Genomic DNA, 22,897 nt, shown 5'->3' with positions numbered 1-22,897 from the left:
TGACTCTCCAGGTGACTGATACAATATACAGACTTCCTCAAGTTTATTTGTCCATGGTATGCTTATTCCATATCTTAGTCTTACATTGGGAAAGAATAACCTAATCTAATGATTGATTGCATCTCCATCCAGCAGCAAGTATGTTTCAAATAAGCAAATAATTTGGACAAGAAAACTAAAAGCAGTTAAATTAGGCAGAATTATGGCTGCTGTTTAATAGCTCTGCATGTGAAATCCCATTATGATGACTATCAAAGAAAGGCCAAATTTTTCAATAGAATGAGAATCAATTCTATCAAATTTAATTTAAAATAAGTAAGCAATTGGTTGGGGTTTAGAAACCTATGATTCTAACAGGATTTGATCACAGCTCCATTAGGAAAAATAAAAAGCCATCTATCTAGCCTGGAATTCAGACTACATTCAGGCTTTTCATATTAAAGCAGTGGTTTCAAACTAGTGATGGCAACCTTTTTCTCAAATTACAAAGATACAAGAGAGGTATTGAGCCAGAAGAAGAAGTGGGATGAGAAAAACGTTTTAAAACACAGAGCCCCAACCAGAGACTTTCTTCCTCCCCAAGAAGCAACTAGAAAGTCCCCGGGGAACCAGAATGCTTTGGAGGACACAAATAGAAAGCTGCCTTCTTGGGATAATAGAAACAATAATAAATCACTAGGTGCAATGTAGTAATAGAGGTAACCTAATCTCTCATAAGTGGCTGTAAGAGAGATAATTTTGGTAAATCAAGGGTTATGGAAGTATACAGGGTAGCTTATTACAGAAAAAAATACAAATATATTTGTGAAGTAAATGATCGTTCCTAACATACTTCCTGTGTAAAACTTACCAAAAAAATTAGGTTTGCTTAAATTGATAGATACGTGCCCTTATCTCTAATTAATGGTCAGTGAAGAAAAGTACATAATCTCTTAGTTTATTACCTAATGCTTGGAAAGGCAGCTGTTTATTATCTTTATTAACTCATGTAGCACTAAAGGAAATGGTCAGAAATGCCACTGACTGGTTAGCAGCAATAGGCCCCTGAAAGGAATAGATTTAGGAAGGAAAGCGAGAGAATGACATCAAGATGAATGATCAGATACCATTTCTCTGGAATTAGTACCAAAAGCACATGGCTATCTTCATATTTATTAAAGATAACATCAGGAAATAGAAGACAAATGTTGTTTTAAAAATCTGATCTTAAAATATTCTCAAAATTATTTATATAATACTGATAATGATATATATGAATTATCAAAATGAAACTGTTGAATGACTTCCTAGTCAAACAGTTTACTTTACACCCATTTTTGCCACAGGATGTCACAGTAATTTAGTCAGACTATATTGCCTTCTTGTATTAGTAGATCATCTTGACTGCAGCCTAACCTTTGGTTTTTTTTGGGAAAAGATGTATTTTTTAAATTGAAATATAGTTGATTTACCAACTTAACCTTTAAATTACAATCCATGATATGTTAGCAGTATTAAAAAGCCAGATCATTTGCTGGGTTATAAAATAAGTTACCTTATTTACTTTCTCTGCACTGCTCCCTACTACAACAGAACAGCCACAGGTCTGCAAGTGTGAGCTGATGGCACTGTAAATTGAAGAAAAAAAGATTAAAAACATTGGCTGCAAAACAATTTCACAAACTAAACTAAACTAAACTAAAGACAAGTGAGCTTGAATAGTTTTACGTGATGAACACCAAAGCTATGATTGTAATGTCATCTTTTATTTCCATAGTACATTGCATTTTCTACCACATGGCCTTCACAGATTCTACCTGAACCATAATACAATGCAGTTAGCACATCACCATTTTGTAGTGGAAGAAACTGAGGTGTAGAGAGGTTAAGTGATTTATTTAAAGTCATATGTGGGGGGAGGGTATAGCTCAAGTGGTAGAGCACATGCTTAGCATGCCTGAGATCCTGAGTTCAATCCCCAGTACTTCCTCTAAGAATAAAGAAGTAAACCTAATTACTTCCCCCACCAAAAAAAAAAAAAAAATCTTAAAGTCAAATGGGATTAAAAATAACATTATGAAAGGCTGGCACCAACAGAATCAGGACTAAAGACCTTCTGATTTAAGCCACGTAAGACTTCGAGACTAAATACACTCACGTCTCTGAGATTCCATCATGAACCTAAAGGAGAAGACTGTAGACATAAAAGCAAATATTTTTTCCTTTCACTCTTTATTTTTTAAAATAAAATTTTATGATAATCTGTAATTGTAAAGAAACCCTAAAGTAGAAAATGAGATTATACACATAGAGCATTTCATTAAGGGACTGACACATAGGAACTAAATAAATATTGGCCATTATTACTAGTATTATCATTTTTGTAGAAGAAATATATATAGAAAATGCTAGCTATCAGCCATTTATCATGTGCCTATATGTGCCATGCACTGTTTTAAGTTCTTATTATGATTTATCTCACTCTATGCTTATAATAACCCTATGAAGGAGGTATTATCATTATTCCCATTGTCCAGATAAGGAAATGGAGGCACAGGGATTTCAGGTAGCTTGTCCAGGGTTACATAGCAGTCATCCAGGAAGTCTGGCTTTAGAGCTCACATTCTTAAATACTAAAATCTACTGTAACATGGAAAGGATCAGTACAGATATGAATAATTTTCCTTTCTAGGCCTAAATAAGTCCACCCAGAATGCAACTTAATTTGGAAGGGTTCTTAGTTTCAGCTTTAATGAGAAGAAAAACAAGAAATCAGAACCAAAAAAGGGACCAAAAATTCTTGTCTGGGCGCTACGGAAACTCAGTTTCTTTAAAAATTAAAAAGACTAACTTTAAATATATTACAGACATGGAATAAATGAAGAAGTAACATAAAGCGAAGCAACAGTTCAAATATGCAATGCTGACCCTAGAATAATCTAGGGAGGCATTCTATTACTGTTTTCTTCCTCCCAAATCTTCTCATAGGTGAGCATAAGATTTGGATCTCCTTCATCCAGCTTTTATGAAAAGAAATAAAACTCTTACTTGAGAAGAAAGCCTTCATGACAGCTATCACCAATGTCATCATCATTGAGAACGGTATCAGCTATCTAAAATGCACCAATAAGAAAAAAAAATTTATTCTGACTATAATATAGTGCTGAAACAACACTTTAAATACACAAGTTTTCTGGAGTCCAGGTTCAGTATAAAACACTGCCCTCATTTCTGACCATTCTGAATCCCCATAAAACAATCTGTGTGCACTACTATAAACTTTCAGAACAGATGATGTGAAAGCTGGTTGGACAAGTTAAGCAATCACTTTTTACAAGCACAGCTTCCTCTTCTGAGCTGTCACAATCAGGGGACAAACCTTAATGACCAAGTCAGGAAACAACAAAAAGAGCTGCCTCAAGATTTCTCTACACACGCATAGAGTGTAATTCCTAATGTCCTCAACCAATGAATGAGCAAGGAAACCAGATAAGTGAAGATAAGTAAATTCCATTAGCAGCCACTGATTTGTACACTGCTTTGTTACAGAAAGTACTGCGTTAAATACTGATTGATTCTGTAAGGTCTGAAATGCTCCCACTTCCAGGAAATACAAAAGTGGGGAAATTGCCTAAATACATTTAATTTTATCACATTACTATTACTGATCAAAAAAGCCTCTGTTTGGCCATAACATTCAGGATTTTAAGTGTTTCTATGAAAGTGGCTAATAATTCATATGAGTAGTGTGTATGACAAAAAAAGTATATTACTAAAATTAGAACATTACTAATATACATTATAGTAATAGAATTCAAGGGAATTGAGAAAGGGTACCCTGCTCCTACTTAATATTACAAGCAAGAACTTACATCTATTTCTTCAGGAACACTATGTGATTTCATAGATGAAAGTAGCTCCATCACAGGAATTACTTCTCCAGTAAGCATTGGAATAATACTCTGACCCTGCACAAAAAAGTAAAATGAGGTGAAGAAAATCACACAGTAGAGGATAAACCGGGCAATAAAAAATTAAAAACTGAAAGCAAATAATAATACCCTTTGATAGAAATGCTTGATAACTGGTTCAAACATAGCCTCAAACAAGTCTACTACTCCCAAACATTTGTTTCTAAAGGATCTACATGCTAACTAAAACTCATTTTTATTCTTCCAGGAACAATTTTCTTTGGTCAGAAGGGATTCATTGGTTTATCATCTACATGCAATAATTAAGTCACCATGCCAAATTTAGAAAGGCTCTCCTTCGACATTTTATCTGAGGTAGAAGAACTCTTGTTAATCAAAGGTCACTGATGCATTTTATATTTAAAAATGAGGAAAGCCAAGCATAGAAAGACTGCAATCCTTAGCAAATAACTCAGTAGTAAAGCTTGGATCAATCTCTACATTCATATAAGGGATAATCTACCCAAATGCAAATCAAAGTCATCACATATATTGTCAACAATCAATAAAATAGACAAGTTTCCTTTAGGGTTCTTTTAAGAGAACACTACTACTTACTACATCTCAAAACTGTAATTTGGAAATCCGTAGTTTCCAGAATGACACTAAAAACTCACTAGAGAGCATCACACATGTTAAAGTGTCTCAAACATGGGTGCTCCTTCAATTTATTCACTGCCACCACCACTCCTCCAAAATGTTGTGCCCATCCTGAATATGCAAACTTTTAGAGAGGCAGATGAAATCGTCATATGCCTATCAACTTTTAGCGAAACATGATTTTTTTTACAATTTTTATTCATTTATTATTTTTTATTTTATGTTTTATTTTGGGCAGGATTAGGTTTTTATTAATTATTTTTCAGTGGAGGTACTGGGGATTGAACCCAGGATCTTTGCATTCTAGGTACGCACTCTCTTGCTGAGCTATATCCTCCCCCTAAACATGTTTTTAAAATCACATGTTATTTAAGATCAGTCTAATAATAGTCTTTCCCCCCCCCCTCACATTTTACGAAATGATTTTATTCAAACTCTTTACGTGTATCCTCAGTCATTGCTATGGTCAGCCCTTTTTTTGAGTGACCTAACTCTGTTTTCAGAACCCCTGATTAGGTAAGCTGCTTCAGAATTTAAATGTGATGCTGTCTCTGGAAATTTTATCCTAAGTCATAGGCCCCCGTGCATGACACAGGAAGTTTCACTATTTTTAAAAAATTCATCCTGTAATCACTTGCAAACATAAAACCATTTATTGTTTCTGCTTTTTAAAGTAATTTTTAAATGTTTGTTTACAATTGCAACAATCAACACATGCAATTCAAGAAGATTAATGACTGAAGCTGTGTTAAATTTGCTTCCTTGTAAAATGATTTTATCAGATGACAGCTATATATAAGCATCCAAAACTAGCACTGATTAAAAGTTGTTTCAGACTAATGTGTCGTCTCCAAACTATTTATTCACAATAAAGTCATTGCAAGCATGTGATGTGAGATTTGCAAGAACTCAATTAGCAGGCAACTCCTTTTTAGAAAGGATAGTTACGGGAAAATACCTTCCCTTGGGTTTAGACATATATAGTATGTCATACGCTGCATCTCAGACGTTTATCACCATACAAGTGGATATCCTCATTGAGGCTTAACAACAACAAGAAAAAAATCCCACAAGGCTGAACACAGAAGAGGCTCTAAAAGAAAATTCCTTCTGTTTTTTCCTCCTTGGACGTCTCCAACTTGAACTTCTCAGCAGGAGAATGTTTCTCCTTTAAAGACCTCCAGTTTGTCCAAGTATACTTTCCTCCTGACTAAAAAGGTAGGATAACATTTTCAGAAAGAGCCCTTCATTAAAAGAGAAAAAAAACTTAAATGTTAGGTGGTAAACTTTATAAGCATAGGTTTCTAGTTTGAAAAAAAAAATATCCCTGCAAAAGTAGAATTTTCCTGGCTCCTAGATTTTCTTATCTTGAGATAACTCTACTAATTACTCCGTAACTAAGCAGTTATGTCAAGAGGTTAGTGAAAGTCACCCTGTTCCTTGGCACCCTGCTTACTGACCAGCAAATGAAGGCCTGGCTTCTCTGAGTAAAGGCAAACATTTCCCCCAAACTGCCTCCTTTTGATTTTTGTAAAAGTTATTTACAAAAGCACAAACATAACATTATTATAAAGAAGGTTGTGTGATAGGGTTTTGTAGTTTCCTTGTTTATGTTCCTCTATTTTGACAACATTTTAGAATAAGTCATTGTTTAAAGTACCATTTGTCTCAGGAATGCTAAGGAGGAACAGGGAAAAGGCTTGTTTAGATTGGAGTTTCAACAGAGGAGCAATGAGGGTGGCCAGAGGCCATGAGAGTAACAGCAAAGAATGCTCTTTCTCCACTGGGGATTCCCCTTCAGAATTTCCCTGCTCTAGGTTGAAATGCTTTGCAGTTAATTTCCATAAGGGAAACCATACTCTTGCAAATGATGCTTCTCAAAATCTAGTGCCTGCTCCCCAAGGATGTTCCAAGACATGGGAAAAACAGCATACTTTTATCTGGAGATTTGATGGGTGAGGAATATCACCTGCAAATTGTAATATTAAACCAAATAGATAAATCACAGAATAAAATGTAAATTGCATGAGTTTTAAAGATACAGCATGAGACTTCAAAGAAGTATTACACTTAGAGCTGTGCCTGCACCCCCAGATACTTTAGGGAACTCACTCTCCTCCTGTTACAGCTACTTCTGTGGAAATGTTTGAGAAGCAATACCTTAAAGAAAATCTCATTTAGAGTTTTTAATTTTTACTGTGAACAAGTTATCCAAAACTTAGTCTATGCAAACAGAAAAAAAGTAGCAAAATATTAATTCATAGATGCAATTACCAAAATCCTTTATTTATTTAAGTCTTCTAGGTCTAAGATATGGAAATTTTCATCCAGTTTATTCCATGTATCTCATAAAGGCTCTGTTCGTGTTCAAACAAATATGTCTTCAAGGCCTTAACAGGAGCAGTCCTTAGCTTTATAGAGACATAGGCCATGGGTTTGGTGGCGTCTGATAGTATGAAATCTGCACCTTACCTGATCTTCCATTCTCTCTGTGCCTTCTAAGACTATCTTCTGGACATTTTCTTGCTTTTCCTGAGCAAGAGAAAATTCATTAAAGTTAAAAAAAACTACCACATTTTGGTACTTGTTTCTTTTTCACCACACAGTTAAATGGCAGGCATCTTCTTGGGTAATTTACTTCATGGGAAAAATATTTTCCACTTAAGGGTAGAAAAAAAAAGGTGGGGGAGGATTAACCCAACAAATCCATGCTCTCATAGACAATACTAAATAAAATAAAAATGCCCTTTTCGTCCACAGTTAAAACAGATAATTTGGCAGAAAACAGTCAATGTAACATCTGCATAGTTTCACAAAGGAAACTAATGATTGGCAGTTTCCAAATTACATAAGATCAAAAGCAATCTAGGGAATCTGGCTTCCAGATTTTAAATGATTTTCATGAACATGTGAGAGATAAGGAGACAAGCTTTCAAACAAGGCAGAAAAACTCTTCTTTTAAAAGATTCTATTTTTCCTTACTATCTGGTAAAAGCCTTATAAAATTAATAATGCTTTAATGGACTTCCATTTTAGTATCAAACTGCAAAGCAGAAAGGAAAATTAAATTTGTTCTTCTCTTTTGCCAAAATTACAATATGTGGAAATATAAATATCACTATATATTAAACTACAGGATTTAGGGGATAACAATAATTTCCTTAGCTCAATCTGCAAAATTAAAAGGAATTATCTCCCAAAAACCATTTGGTCCAATTTCTTCATTTTACCAATTTGGGAACTTGACAAAGAAGTTAAAGGGCCCAAAGGCTATATGGTCAAAGGCTTACCCAACAATTGCTCTGAACTGCTTAGACCCTCACACAGTGTTAAGGGAAAGACACGGTCATGCAATGCAGAAAGAAAAAGCTTTGAGAGTCAAAGTTTCCCAAGACAAATTCACACTCTAAGACTTATTATGTTTCTTACTTTCTCTAAGTTTTAGCTTTTTATTTGCAATGTGGAGCTGTCATTGCCTAGCTTCCAGGGTTATTACAAAGACCACAGATATCAGACTAGATCTATCTGTACCTGATAGAGTAGAAGCAAATAATAGCTACTATTTGAGTTAATTGCACACAATTTAAAAAAATTAAATATAAATGCATTGGAAGATAAATTTTCAGGGGCAAGGTGAGCATGCTCAATAAGCTCAAAACCACCCACCTTGTGCATCCATATCCTGCCTTTCCGGATGATGTGTGTTAATCTGTCCACACACACTCTGTGAAGTGGGAGGTAGAAGCTAAGTTCCGTCTGTGGAAGTATAATGGATAGTCCGTATGTGCTCCTATCCCCGTTCCAGTTTCCATCGAAGATTAACGAAACGATAATTACTCCTTTTTCAGACAAGACAAAAAACTTCACGTCTATAGCCCCGCTCTCTGCATTTCGAAGGATCTCTCCATTTAGGGTATGGTTGGCAAGAAAAGTTATTTCTCCATCGCTGAGGAGTAACTGTTCTGTCTTCGGGGCCCAAATGTGCCTTACTCTAGGACCAAGAATATTGTCCCAGTAAGCGAAGGTAGCTGCTAATAAAGGTGATTCACCACTTAAAGCAATCTCTGTCTTGGCAACAGCTGGAGATGGTGGTGGACAGAGAGTCGACATCACTGCATCCCAACTGTCACATTATCCAAAAGCTCCAAGGATATCTAAACAATGACATACACAACCAATGATTAGGCTCAGCAATTTAAAAAGTCATCCATCAAAAATTCAAAAGCTTTAGGCATATATGGTTTCCTTCTCTTCAGTCAAAAAGATTTGGAAGCATGTCTCCTACCAGGAAATACACATTAAACTAGCGTGGCAGGTACACAGTAAGTGTTTGCTGATATGATGATAAATCTTACAATACATAGTAACTTGTCACTGATATTCAGGGCACAAACTTGGAACTCCAAAATAATGATGATCTTAAAAATAACCTCTGAACATTAATACGAAATATTATATACTAAAACTCATACAATAGAGCCTCACTGTTTCTAAATATCCAGTCTATGTGCAATTCTCATGATTGGCTATTTGGTTCCTAAACCATAGGAACTAAAGAGAAGCAAATTTGGAACGGGGAGGGCTCAGCTAGAGACCATGGCACTTGCTGTGGGCTGAACGGTGTCCTCCACAAAATATATGTTCAAGTCCTAACCCCCTATATCTGTGAATATGACCTTATTTGGAAACAGGTATAATCAAGGTAAGATGGGGTCATACTGGTTTAGGGTGGGTCCTAATCCAATGACTGAAATCGTCATAAAGAGAGAAAGATTTGGAGACAAAAAGATACAGGGAAAACAGGGCCATGTGAAGAGCAAGGAAGAAATTGAAGTGATGCAGCTATAAGCCAAGGAATGTGAAGGGCTGCTAGCAACTATCAGAAGCAAAGAAGAGCAAGGAAGGATTGTTCCGCAGAGCCATTAGAGGAGCACGTCCCTGCTGTCATCGTGTTTCAGACTTCCGACTTTCAGAACTGAGAGAGAAAACAGTTTTGTTGTTTTGCATCACCCAGTTTGTGGTACTTTGTTATGGCAGTTCACACTTGACAGTAGAAAACCTTAAAAGCCACTAAGAGGAGGGAAAAAAAAAGAAAGAAAGAAAAAAGAAAGACAAAAGATTGCAAGAACACAACAATCTAGAACCCTAACAGAAAACGAGCAAAGTCCTCCATTCACTCAATTATTCTTAACACACTCTTTGGGTATCAGGGTACTAAAGCCCAATACTGGTGTTCAAACGATGGAGAAATACATTTAATACACTATTCAAGAAGGCAGTGGAGCATTTCGTCATTACAAAGAGAGTTCTATTCTAAAGGGCTAAAGTAAAAAAGTTTTAGCTATTAAAAACATGTAGAGAACTAAAGGATTAAATGGGCCCTTTCAACCTTTCAATTGAATGGGCCCTTTCAACCTTTCAATCAGCTGAGAAAACAGAAGAGTGAATTGCCCAAGGTCACTGAGCCAGGCTAGAATCCAAGTCTCTTGTATATCTTAACCCACCCCAGTGTATCATTCTGAAAGTGTACATTCAATGTGATATTAATGTAAAATGAATTTAAAAAAAAATGATAAATGGGTAAATGGATAGATAAAGCAAGTATAGTAAAATAGTAACAATTTTTCAACTTTATGTTTGAAATTTTTCATAATAAAATTTGGGTAAAGAAAAAGAAAAAAATGTAAAATGAATTATTCTTGCCTAACATTAAAACTGAATACTTGTATCCAAACATCAAAAATGAAAAAAAAAAGCCAATTTCAGTTAAGCAAGTCTAAAATTGTGGTATCTATTCATCATAATGGTAAAGGGTAGCAGTTCATAGATGAACCATGATATACCTATCTTTGCCTGTATGATTGCTTTGGGAGATAACATTTGACCTATAACTAATTTCATGTCAAAGTCAAACCTTTTACTTAAGGAATTCCATCTACGTCTTGCAAGAGAGTTCAGAGACTAATGAAAAGCAGAAAAAATACTCTAATTTTAGAGGACTGCATAGCACATTTATCATAATGTCAAGAATAGGTACACAGTGCTTGGCAAAATGCTTTGTCGTAAGTATGTACAGAAATGGTTTAACACAAAAGACAGTTTTTATGTGTGTATTTTTAATTTCAGAAATTCATTTAGGGAATATCCACTTTTTTTAATGTGTTATATCAACTTAACAGACTTAAGAGACTACACGGGGTATAAACTGTATAGCTTGATTAAAATAATCCACTGTTATGGATACAATTTAAACAGTCAATTTACAATGACAGACTATAGAACTATAATTTGAACTGAAATTGTAATGATGCTCTTATCATTAACAACAGCAAACTGGAGGCGAAGGAGATGAATGAAATAAACATGGAGCCATACAATTATATTGTAAACTATTCTTCTTTTGTTCTTCCTTTTTAGATAAAAAAGGTGAATAATCATAAAGGCAATATTGCAACTCAAACATTTCATCATTACATTGAAAATAAAAAACATCCTTAACCAGAATTGAGCCCTGGAGCAAAATCTGGTTAGATTATGGGAAAACTTTTTACCTGATTGTGAAAATCCAATTATTATAGACCACTAATTACATTCAAGCTCACTGCTTGTACCATTAGAAAGAAAATAAGGGACAAGGATTATGTTGAACTTTTTAGCTTTAAATCTTGCCAAAAGAAATAACCTGAGAAATGAAACATCACAGGGCAGTATAGTTAGGAAAGTAGTAAAAATGAGTTTACCAACACTTCAGGTCATCATCTATGGTAAAGAAAAACCATACATACAAACATGGCTCAAAAAAATCAGTTCAAAACCAAGAGTCTTTTATCTACATTTCTTATTTACATGCAGTGCTGGCTACACCAGAGGGTTATCAAACAAAAGCCGTAAGAGTCTTTGAGGGAAGCCAGGATCCAAATTGGGTGACATAGTGGCCTGCCACACTCCTGTAAACAAAGAACAGGGTTCATGAGGATGTACCCAATACACTTTTTGAAAATAATCCAACATATGCAGACATAAAGATTATATTAATTATCATCTATTAAAACTATTAGCACAGAGGTAGGTTTGAAGTTTTGCTTTTTCTTAAACCTTTTCTAAAAATCAGCCGTGTCTTCTCTGATTGATATTTAGAAAGCTGGTTGGTCCACTGCTGTTGTAAATCAGAATTCAACCATCAAAAGGCCCATACTTCTTGTAATCATGTTTTCTGTTTCTTTTCTCCCAGCCTAAGAGAAGCAGAATCTGAAACCAGCCCACCTTCCAAAACAGCAGCTGCCCAGACCAACTTTATTGACAGTGAAGTGCCTGTAACATCAGACAGTTTACAACACTTTCCAAGACTCAGAGGTAAAGTTGATGATCTCATTATCAGACCATCTCTCATAGCTCCAGTTTCTCAGGTAATAGGCAGAGAAACCTACTGCTAACCTACTGCTCCTTAGAACTAAATTAAAATAGAGCCTAAGGGCAGGCTTGAAAGAGAGGAGTCTGTGGCTTTTTAGTTCTTTGTCTGAAAGCAAAATTTGGACTGCTAACAGAGCCAAATAAAGAGACTATTTCATCAACTTTATAAGGGAAAAAAAGATTTCAAGTTTTAGCCCCTATGTAATTGTTTCCTGGAGCAGGTTAGTGCTGGCTAAGTGCACGATCTGCAATGTGGTTTATCATTTCTCCCGTTTTTGTCTCATGTATAGAGTACTGTCATCATGAGGTAGTTTCCCGCTGATTCCGGACTTTCCTAGACTGCTATAACACAGTCATATTTCGAGTATTGACTCCATATTATTAATTTCCCATATACTATATTCTTGCTTCTGTGATGTTTCCATTATGTTAAAAGTTTTCCAAAGTCTGAGAAAGATGGTATATAGCAGTATTTTCCAGTCTCTCTGTACAAATTAAATTGCCACATGTATTGTGTCTTCTTGCTTCGCATCACATGAGAGATGAGAAAAGTTTAAAACGAAATTTATCCGCGGGCCACAACCAGACTGTTTTTATTAGAGCCTAACAATCTCCATTGTTTCTGAAAGGGTCATTTCTCTCTGGGGCAAGTGCATGACCTCCCTGTCTCCTGAATAGACAAGCCTGGTAGTCCCCAGGGGCCGAAAGGGCCATCTCTCTCTGCGGCAAGTGCATGAACTCCCTCTCTTCTAAACAGAGAAGCCTGGTGGAGTTCCTCGGGGCCAGTCTGACCCTGTGTGGATACCGCAAACGCGTAATCAGTGCACTTCCTTCTGCGACCGATATCATCAATCAAGACTGATGCCCAAGTCATACTAGTCACTTCCTTTAAGTAACTCTGTGTAACCTCGGAGAAGTGAAGTAAGCAGATCGTGCCAAACACTATGGGAGCAAAACCCAGTACAGAATTGCCGCCCAAATTTACAAGACATCAGCAATCCTTAGAAACTTCAAACTCTGTAGGCGTGTAATATTACCCCACCCCGCCCTACACGCTTTACCGCGTCTCGGACTCCGACTCTGTCCGGAGCAGCCGCGCGCCGCCCGCCCCCTGGCTTTCCCCCGGCCAGGCCTCTCGGTGCCCGAGGCTCCTCGCCCTCGAGCCCACAGCACAGGGGCTCTGACGGGTCCCTCAGGGTCTCACGGCGGGTCCCCGGGAAGAAGCCGGCTCGGGGACTGCGGGCGGGAAAGCGGGAAAGGGGCCCGATCCCCATTCCCCTGTGTCTGCACCGCGCTGCCGGGGAGCAGGGGGCCCGGATGCAGGCAACTTCACTAGTCGCCGGGCTGGAACACCCGATGTCGGCTGTTGGTCAGAGAAGAGAGGGGCAAAGAGAGGACCAGCCGAGCTGAGCCCAGGGGAGAGCTTCCACCGCCGCCTCAGCGCGGTCCCGACACTCCGATCCCAAACAGCCGCCTACACCGGGGCTTCTCACTCACCCACTCGCCGCCGCCCGCGCCGCTGCCGCCGCCACCGCCGCCGCCGCCGCCGGGGGCACAGGGACCGCAACCGCAGCCCCGCCCCCGCGGCTCTAGCCACGCCCCCGGGCCCGGCCCCAGCGAGCGCCACCGCCCCCGAACCCACTTCTCGCCGCGGTCATTTCCTTCGTCGTGCGCTTCTTCTGGTTAAATTTTATCCCATGTCTCCTCGTTCACCCTCAGCAAATAGTGTGAGAGCACGGAGAGAGGAGAAAGGGCGGGAAAAACAAAACCACACACCACCTCAACACATACCCTCTGCTGTCTCCAGGATCCGCCCCCGTAGAAAGGAGCCTGGGGGTAGTAGGGATGGCTGACGCATCAAGCGCCATCTTTCACGAGGGCGGAACTAGTCACTGTTGCAGCACCGCCATTTCTTCGTGGGACACCGTAGGTACGTCTTGACGTTTTCGAATTGAGGTTACGTAAATACGCGGGGCTTGTGCAAGGGGGGCGGGGCCGAGTTGCTCAATGGCGCGCTCCGGAATCTTGTCAGCGGAAAGTTGTACGGTTCTTAACGGGGCAGGCTGCTGGGCCCGGAGAAAGCAAAGCAGAATTGGTGGTTGTGAATGGTTTTGTTTGTGCTTGGCAGGTAGTGGGCGCTCAACAAATACTTGACGAATGAATGGATTTTTTTTTCCTTCTGACAAAATTTAGTACACTGTAACTTCAGCCCAAGTCTGGTGAGGTAATTTCCTTTCCCCCTGTACGTAGTCACAACAGTTTTTGTCTTCTTTACGTGTAATCATTTTCTCGAGCATGATTTTCACACCTTTAAACATCCTGTTTGATAGTTTCACAATGTGGGTGGGTTGGGTTTTTTAACCTTTGAAAATGTACTTTATTGTTCTATGACGTGCTGTAAAGTTTTTTAAACCTGGAGTTAAATCAGGCTTTTGGTCTACAAGTGTGTATATTCAGCTTATTTGCTACAGATAAATGGCACTTAACATTTTTAATCTTTAAAAATCATATAGTACATCTTTATCATTCACAGAGGAAGAAATACACAAAATGACTCCAACTTATACCCTCTGCAGAAATAGACCCCTTACCTATTCTCTATGCTTATGTCATAATGCCAAAAAAGCTATCATTTATCTAGTTCCTACTGTGTCTTTGGTACTGTACTTCTCACCCTACATGCTTAATCTTCATGAGACAGGCTGAGACCTGGGACCCTTTACCACAGTGCTTGCACCTGGACAAATGAGTCTCTTCCAGCAACAGAATACAAAGAAACTGAAAATAACTGCACGCATATGCAGTAGGGGCAAATTATGAACAATAAAATACAAAAGGGACAAAAACCAACTGTTACTTCTGAGGTGTCTGGAGCAAAAGAAGGGTACGTGGGCGTGATCCCTGCATCCACAAGGGGTTGAGTCAACAACCTAAGCCATCCCTCCAGCCGTGTCAGTCGATCTGCCCTCAACCTCAGATCTGCCCTCAACCTCACCCGGTTTAAGGAACCAGCCTGCCCTCCTCAGGGAGCGAGCAAGGGAACCTATTACTTGTTTTTGTTCCCTCATGTTGCAGCACGAGTCCCAGTAAAACCTTGCCGGGAATTTCTTCACTGGCCTCTTACCAATTTCTATTGATTAAAGGGTCCAAGGACCCAAGTTGGTAATGTTAAGGTATGTAAGATATAGATATTGTCATCCCTGTTCTACAGAGGATATGACTGGGTTTCGGAGAGATTAAATTATTTTCCCAAGACCACCTAGGTAGCTTGTTCAGACCAGTTATTTGCAACTCCAGAGCCCACTGAGTCCTGAGAACACTAGGCTGGTACTGACTTGATGACAGCCTTTCTCAGATAACACCTATCGGGGATAATACTAATACCTCCAGTTCAGAGTAAAATCGGGACCCAGATTAAGTGCCCAAGAGAAGAACACAGAGCCAAGAACAGTTTTTCCGGCTTCAAAATTCTGCCTTAGAGACAAACTAATTTCTCATGTCCCAACAAGTTTCTAGTTTTATGCAGTATCAATCCTAGAACAACTATGCTTCCTAAGAGAGAAATAATCAAACACCAAGGCCTGAATTCTGCATAACCATGAGAAATAAGATGTACAATGGAAGTGGCTCTGTATTCATGATGCTAGTGAATGTGAATTCTGGCTCCCCCATCTAACTGAACAATTATTTAGGCATTGTGTAGTAGTAGCATGTATGTCTTTCAATGGATCAAAGCAAAAAAATCCAGTCGGAGGGGAAAAGTAGTTATGACTTAGAACTGTAGTTTATAATATTTGCACGCTTGAAGGTGTAAAATAGGAAAACAAACATTCTAGCACCCATCCCTTGTTCAGGGAACCAAGGAGAAAATGATGTTGAGTATGTAGTATTGTGATCCATATTAGCAGCACTAAGGGATGGCTTGGGAGGGCTTTAACCCTTAACCCCTCCAAATTCTGTTAATCAGCCTAAATAAACCACCCAAATAAGCATACCAACTAAGTGAAAATAGAATTTGCTATCGAAATATATCTTCAGGAAAGACTCCTAGTGCCTCATTTTCAACCAGAATACTGCCCCTAAAGCCTTATTTAGAAATGTTTGTGCTAATCACCAATTCACATATAATTAATGAGCACTTATACTTATGTGACTAGTGGAGCAGTGAAGCATTCATGGTTAAGAGCTTGGCTCTGGTAGAGCTGGTGTAAATATTGTCTCTGCCTTTGGTTAATTATGAGACTTTGGGCAATACTTCTCTGTGTCTCAGTTTTCTCAGCTGCAAAATGGCAAGCGGAATAATTTCTCAAAGTGCTGTTGTGAGGCTCACCCAAGATCAAGCAAGCTAAGAATTTAGAACAGCACATTAAAAAATGGGGGCTCTAATGTTCATAGCAGCACTATTTACAAAAACCAAGACATGGAAACAACCTAAATGTCCATCGACAGATGACTGGGTAAAGAAGTTGTGGTATATTTATGCAGTGGAATACTACTCAGCCATAAAAAGAATAAAATAATGCCATTGGCAGCCACATCGATGGACCCGGAGATTGTCATTCTAAGTGAAATAAGCCAGAAAGAGAAAGAAAAACGCCGTATGATATTGCTTATATGTGGAATCTAAAGAAAAATAGGACGCAAATGAACTACTTATTATTTATAACTTAGATGACTGATTTCTTGACTATGTATAAGGATATTTGACTATCCTTTGTGATTGGATTACTGCATCCTGTTGATTCTTATTTTGTGGTTGGCTTTATTCCTTTGATACCTATATAAGTTTAAAAAGCTAAAGCTCTAAACTGTTTTTAGAAACAATGAACTGTACATATTTGTAACTTTTTTTTTTAATGGAGGTACTGGGGATTGAACCCAGGAACTTGTGCACGCTAGGCATGAGTCCTACCACTGAGCTATACCCTCTCCCATATATATAAATTTTAAAATGGTTTTATCTCTCAAAAAAAAAAAAACTGACAACATTGTAAACTGACTATACTTCAATTAAAAAAAAGTAATAGTGATATTTCCTCCCCCCCCACAAAAAAAGAAATGAGGACTCTAATCTCAATTTTAGTAACTATGCAGGGCTAACAGAAATAATAAAAACAAATGACTTATAAACCTCTTAAACTATGTACATATTTTTAATTCCAATAAATATAATATGAGAGCCCAGGGAAACTTCTTGCTGCATCACAAATGTTAGTTATGGTCAGGAAGCGTTTTCCCCATCCTCTCTTTATTATTGTATTTCAGAAATGTATTATATGCTGGAGCTGAGGATTTATTGATTACCTCCCATTTACCAAGATTACAGCAAATTAGATTTAACTGTGACTGGCACATGAACAATCTGATGTTGGACATGGATGAAGAATATTGCTGAATAAACTACAGTGAGTTTCATTTCTTTTAAGTAATGAGATTTTATATGGTTGCCATAATCATTGCAGACGTATCAATATGCAGTTTATGGTGCATTGCCTTTTGGTTGGAATAAGAATGAGCCAACACCCCGTTGAGGTACTTCCAGTTAGAATCTTGGTTCCTGGATATGTCACGTTAGTCCTGTGAGCTAGTGTGATAGAAATGGTTTAGAAAGCTCTAGTGGGTCCATGTTTGGAGCTAACAGTCTGTTGTTCTAATGATGCTCAGTGTAGGCAGTGCCCCTGCAAGAGAACACTAGGATCCAATATATATTTCTTTTTGGTCCTCCTGGGATGCACCATTCTATAAACAAGTCAGTAAGCCTCTCAGTGGGAGGGATTACATTGTCCACCAGATATTAACCTCTGTTCCTTCCATATGGGTGATCTGCAAGCAACAGCTGTGAGTGATCTAAGGCCCCAGATAAAGAGTCCCCAGGGGGAAGAAATTCCTAGCTCACTGCAGCTTCATGTGACACACAACAAGAAAGAGAAAAAGGAGGAAGAGAGGCCTACCATTTTCTTAAGTCTTAGACAAGATCATTAGCTAATTGCATATAGAAGACAGATTAATGAAATTTTATCTTGATAAGTTTGTCATAATTGGATGGAATTTAGGTGCAATCACCACACAGTGATGGTTTGGTCCTGCCCTACTGTTCGCCGGAGTCACAGTGGACCAGGAAAAGATGAGTGAGTGACAGCACTCTCAATGGCAATGACTCCCTCCTAGCCATACCTTTCCCAGACCCACCTCACAGTATGCCCCGGGGCATATGGTTACCCCTCTACTTGCAAGTCTCAGCATTTTTTTGCATTTATAATTGTACTTTATTGTACTTACTAGGATGTTGCTTTGCAAGTAGATTCTTCAGTTATTTCATGTGTGACTTCTGCCCCCCGACTTTGTCCCAGGCTATTTGAGACTCAAGGCAGAGTGCTTGCAATTTTATCTTCTGACACCTTGGTTTTCAGTACATATCAGATGATTGACAAATGCCATGTGGCTGATTGAAACTTCACTCCAACTATTATTATCCTTAGGTCAGGCTCCTGTGGTGAAAGTGCTCCTTTTGAAAATAGCTTTTGTCGTTATTCAAGAGTCAAGATTGCCCTGTTTAAGGATCAGGGTCACTCAGATTTAAAGTGGATGGGGAGCTGTGAAGGAGCCCCTCTCCTTTTTTTCATCAGTGTCTTCTTTCCCACTTCCCTTCTCTACACTATTTCCTTAACCATAAATTCATGATGTTAGGAAACAATGCTGTCACATACTTACTTTTGCTTTTGTTACTTTTGCTTTTGGTGTCAGATTCATAAAAATCATTGCCAAGACCTCTGTCAAGGAGCTTACTACCTGTGTTCCCTTGTAGGAATTTTAAGGTTTCAGTTCTTATGTTCAAGTCATTAATCCATTTTGAATTAGTTTTTGTATATGATACAAGATAGTGGTCAAGTTTCATTCTTTTGCATGTGCCTCTCCAGTTTTCCCAGGAGCATTTATTGGAGATACTATTCTTTTTCCATTGCGTATTCTTGGCTCCTTTGGTGTAAGTTAAATGACCATATATTCACAGGTTTATTTCTGGGCTCTCTGTTCTATTTCACTGATCTGTGTATCTGTTTTAATGTCAATACCATACTGTTTTAATGAACTATAGGTTTGTAATAGTTTGAAATCAGAGAGCATGATGCCCCCAGCTCTGCTCTTCTTTCTTCAGATTGCTTTGATGATTCAGGGTCGTTTTTGTTTGTGTGTGGTTCCATACAAACTAACACCTTTGTATGCTAACAACTAGATGTGAGCTCTTTCTGCTTTATCAACATAAGGCCGACATAAGTTTATCTCCTCCCTGGGCTATGCTTCCTGAGGACAGGGAGCTTCTCTGATCCACCTTTGTCTGCCCCTTACCTCTAAGCACAGTGCCTTGCATATGTTAGATTCTCAAGAAATGGTGAATGCAATTTAACTTAAGAAAATTCCCTACAACTCAATAACAGAAAAACCCCAAACAACCCAATCCAAAAATGGGCAAAAGACCTAAACATACATTTCTCCAATGAAGACATACAAATGACCAATAGGCACATGAAAAAATACTCAGTATTGCCAATTATCAGAGAAATGCAAATGAAAACAACAATGAGGTATCACTTCACATCGGTCAGAATGACCGTCATTAAAAAGTTCACAATGATAAATGCTGGAGAGGGTGTGGAGAAAAGGGAACCCTCCTACGCTGCTCGTGGGAATGTAGTTTGCTGCAGCCATTATAGAAAACAGTATGAAGATTCCTTAAAAAACTAAAAATAGACTTACCATATGATCCAGCAATCCCACTCCTGGGCATATATCTGGAGGAAACTCTAATTTGAAAAGCTACATGCACCCCAATGTTTATAGCAGCACTATTTACAATAGCCAAGACATGGAAACAACCTAAATGTCCATTGACAGATGATTGGATAAAGAAGATGTGGTATATATATAATGGAATACTACTCAACCATAAAAAGAATGAAATAATGCCATTTGCATTGACCTGGATGACCTGGAGATTGTCATTCTAAGTGAAGTAAGCAAGAAAGAGGAAGAAAAATACCATATGATATCACTCATATGTGGAATCTTGGGGGAAAAAAAAGACACAAATGAACTTAGCTGCAAAACAGAAACAGAGTCACAGACACAGAAAATAAACTTATGGTCACTGGGGGAAAAGCAAGGGGTGGGAATTTGGGATTTGCAGATACTACGATACATAAAATAGATAAGCAACAAGGTCCTACTGTATAGCACAGGGAACTATATTCAGTACCTTGTAATAGCCTATAATTAAAAAGAATATGAAAAGGAATATATATATGTATGACTGAATCACTATGCTGGACACCAGAAATTAATGCAACATTGTAAACCAACTATACGTCAATAAATTTTTTTTTTAAAAAGGGAATTTTTATCCAAAACAAGAATAAATTAAGCAGATTCCTTTAATCAGTGCGTAGATTTGACTTTAAAGAATTTTACTAAGCTCCAAATATGGTACATGGTCAGGTGATGTTAATAAGGAAAAGCTTAACTTGAGTGTTGTTGCGTTTTTAGGTGACACAAACAAGCCATTTAAGCATCAAGATTTTTAGATAGAGTAAACATTTCACACATTGCTAAATGAAAAGGATAAGAGATTCAGACACATTATTTTTAACTGGCAATTCTACCCATGGCATTAATCATCAGCTTGAAATTCGATTATGAAAGATAAGAAAGTATTGCTTTTGTAGAAGTAATGGAATTTGATGAGTTGTTATCTTGAAGGTTAATTAGGACTCTTTGTGAGAGCAAGCAACTGAGTCACAAGCATTAAGTTTGGTTTCAAAAACGTAAAAAGGACTAAATTGTGATGTTACTGTTTTTCATCTTAAAAAATGTTAGATATTCATCTTTTTAGTAGGTTGCTTGGGAAATTACAGAATGTCTTTTTTTTTTGCCTTAATTAAGATTTTGCAATTTTTCATATCAATTATAAACATACAGACATGCATGAATCATTTAGTATAGAACAATAAACTAGATGGATACATGAGAGGCAAGTTACTACTCTGAAATCAGAGTATTGGGTCTTTTCAAATTGATTTTCCTGCTCAGAAATTACTCTTTATTTGCTTTCCCATATTCCATGTGCAGGGATATAAAAGAGAAATAGTGCTGGAAGTCTGCTCATGGCATCTCAAGACTATCACCTGCTTTTACCAAATGGCGCTTTAAGAAAAGAATGAAGATGCTGCGTGGGAAATGACACAGGGATCTAGCTCTGAAGCAGTTTTTCTGCTAATGAACAATACATTATAAGTCAGGAGATATTCATACTACTTTTCTGAATACAGGGAGAGAAAAGAAAGAAAAACAAGTGGCACCTTTGATGAATAGCAAATACCTAACACCCTTGTCGTTTTCCTGCACCAAGATCCAATTATCTCCCACATTTCGTAAGTTTTTACAAACGGCTTGTGTATTCAAGGAGAATTAAAAGAAAAAATCCAAATGAAGGGGAAAAGAAGAAAGTAATGCTGCATCTCAGCTGATTTTAACTGTTTAAATAATGCCATTGTGAGAAAAAAACATCATAAAAAGTGCACTTCACGTTCGTACTTGGTCTAGGGCAGCTTGTACACTGTCCAGCTCGGTCTGCCAAGTACTTGTTAAAACTAATTATGATGCTGCAGCTTTCAGTCTCTAAGTAGAACTCACAGAAAATGTGCTTGGAGTGGAGAAATGCAAATTGGGTTATGAGGTAATTTTATACTCTAGGGACAAAGGTTTTTTTTTTTTCCCATTTCACATTACTTCATGTTGGAAAGGTTCATTATTATTTATAAAGCAGAACAAGCCCCAAAGCCAATCCATTTCCAACCCCACTGTCACTTTCTGCATTCCAAACACCACTAAATTCCCAAATGGGCAGGCTAATTCTTTCCTTACGGAGCCATAAAACTTGCTTGGGGTATTACTAACTTAGGTGACAGCTCTTTATTCAAAATAATTCTTATTCTCCAGGAAAAGCATTCAAACACCTTATTTCTGTGTGACCATAACTCTGGTGAAAGATAAGTATGCTTGTCTCTTATTTATCACTACTAAATTTTATTTCTTTCAGCACCTGGGTCCTACAGCAATGGGGGCTAATCAGATACTTCAGAGTGCATGCTTAGAAGACAATTATTATTCCACTTATCATTTTACATGTTTAAGTAAGATGCACTCCTAAAAGGGTTATTTTTCAAGTAAATTTGGTCAACCAGATGCTTAAATGGTCCATTTAATAAAGTATGCAGTAATGTCGTATTTTGCAATTTATCTAACATTGTTCCCTAATTCATTCTTTTAAATGCAGAAGTGCTAAAGCCTTGTTTAGAACCAAACAACAACAAAAACAACAAAAACATTATTCATTCTCCTTCCCTGACCCTCCCCTACCCCTGCATCCCAACTCCAAACTAACGTAAACCCAAGTGATTCTTGTGGAGTGACAAGTTTAACTCACATGAGATGAATTTGTCTTGCCTGCAGATATGCGGCTAGCATTCAGACCAGTGGGTTGAAAATACGAGATTTTCCATCTCAGCTGAAGAGCTTGCTGACAGTCAGAGTTGCATCAAGATGACAGTGGCAGTGAATTCCTGTCACAGGAAGTGTTCAAGGGTGGACCAGGTGTGCCAAAGAGGGCAATCAGGCATTAGCTGGGCAGTTCCACTCTTATGAGTCAAGATGAATGACTCCTTCAAGGGTGTGTTCCCCCTTTTCATCGCTGCAGCCCCATGAACATTTATAAAGTGAAACCTCTATGTAAATGTTGGACGGGAATGGAAACTTACAATTTCTCTCCTGATTCTGGCCAACCTGTGCAGAGAAACCGTCCATCAAAGCTGTCAAAGAGAAGAACTTCCTGGGATGATGTAAAATTTTAAATTAGAAAGGAATAAAATAAAGTCAGACTTTTTGAA

General features: G+C 38.0%; 2 protein-coding genes across 8 annotated transcripts in view; one reads left to right on the top strand and one right to left on the bottom strand.

Annotated features, from left to right (window-relative positions):
- Positions 1-13,859, bottom strand: part of C9orf72 (C9orf72-SMCR8 complex subunit) — a 22,383-nt gene extending 8,524 nt beyond the window's left edge. Inside the window, exons 1-7 of one of the 7 annotated variants that reach the window (XM_072959275.1) lie at positions 13,752-13,829; positions 11,291-11,497; positions 8,217-8,704; positions 7,023-7,082; positions 3,852-3,947; positions 3,028-3,092; positions 1,535-1,607 (exon numbers count right to left, since the gene is read on the bottom strand). In XM_072959275.1, coding sequence (XP_072815376.1) covers positions 1,535-1,607; positions 3,028-3,092; positions 3,852-3,947; positions 7,023-7,082; positions 8,217-8,660 — 738 coding nt within the window. In that variant the 5' untranslated portion in view covers positions 8,661-8,704; positions 11,291-11,497; positions 13,752-13,829. Of the gene's footprint in view, positions 1-1,534; positions 1,608-3,027; positions 3,093-3,851; positions 3,948-7,022; positions 7,083-8,216; positions 8,705-11,290; positions 11,498-13,457; positions 13,595-13,751 lie in introns of those variants that run through there. The other 6 variants (XM_072959273.1, XM_072959272.1, XM_072959274.1 and 3 more) reach the window with 6 other exon arrangements.
- Positions 9,222-22,897, top strand: LOC116280223 (uncharacterized). Its single transcript, XM_072960644.1, has 7 exons — positions 9,222-9,241; positions 11,782-11,956; positions 12,718-12,774; positions 13,157-13,685; positions 13,768-13,890; positions 17,226-17,365; positions 22,464-22,897. The coding sequence occupies exons 1-6, from the start codon at positions 9,222-9,224 to the stop codon at positions 17,258-17,260; spliced, it is 939 nt and encodes a 312-aa protein (XP_072816745.1). The 3' UTR covers positions 17,261-17,365; positions 22,464-22,897.

The sequence above is a fragment of the Vicugna pacos genome, chromosome 4, assembly GCF_048564905.1.
Source record: "Vicugna pacos chromosome 4, VicPac4, whole genome shotgun sequence".
Taxonomy (NCBI): Eukaryota; Metazoa; Chordata; class Mammalia; order Artiodactyla; family Camelidae; genus Vicugna; species Vicugna pacos.
This window is presented reverse-complemented; position numbering and strand designations above follow the sequence as displayed.

What these genes read in the sequence shown, in the direction of transcription:
- LOC116280223 (XM_072960644.1), top strand. Translation starts at nt 9,222, where the DNA reads ATGACCTTATTTGGAAACAG. An exon ending in TGTGTGGATACCGCAAACGC is followed by an intron (nt 12,775 to 13,156) that starts GTAATCAGTGCA and finishes CGGGTCCCTCAG; the next exon opens with GGTCTCACGGCGGGTCCCCG. An exon ending in TTCTTCGTGGGACACCGTAG is followed by an intron (nt 13,891 to 17,225) that starts GTACGTCTTGAC and finishes ATTGTATTTCAG; the next exon opens with AAATGTATTATATGCTGGAG.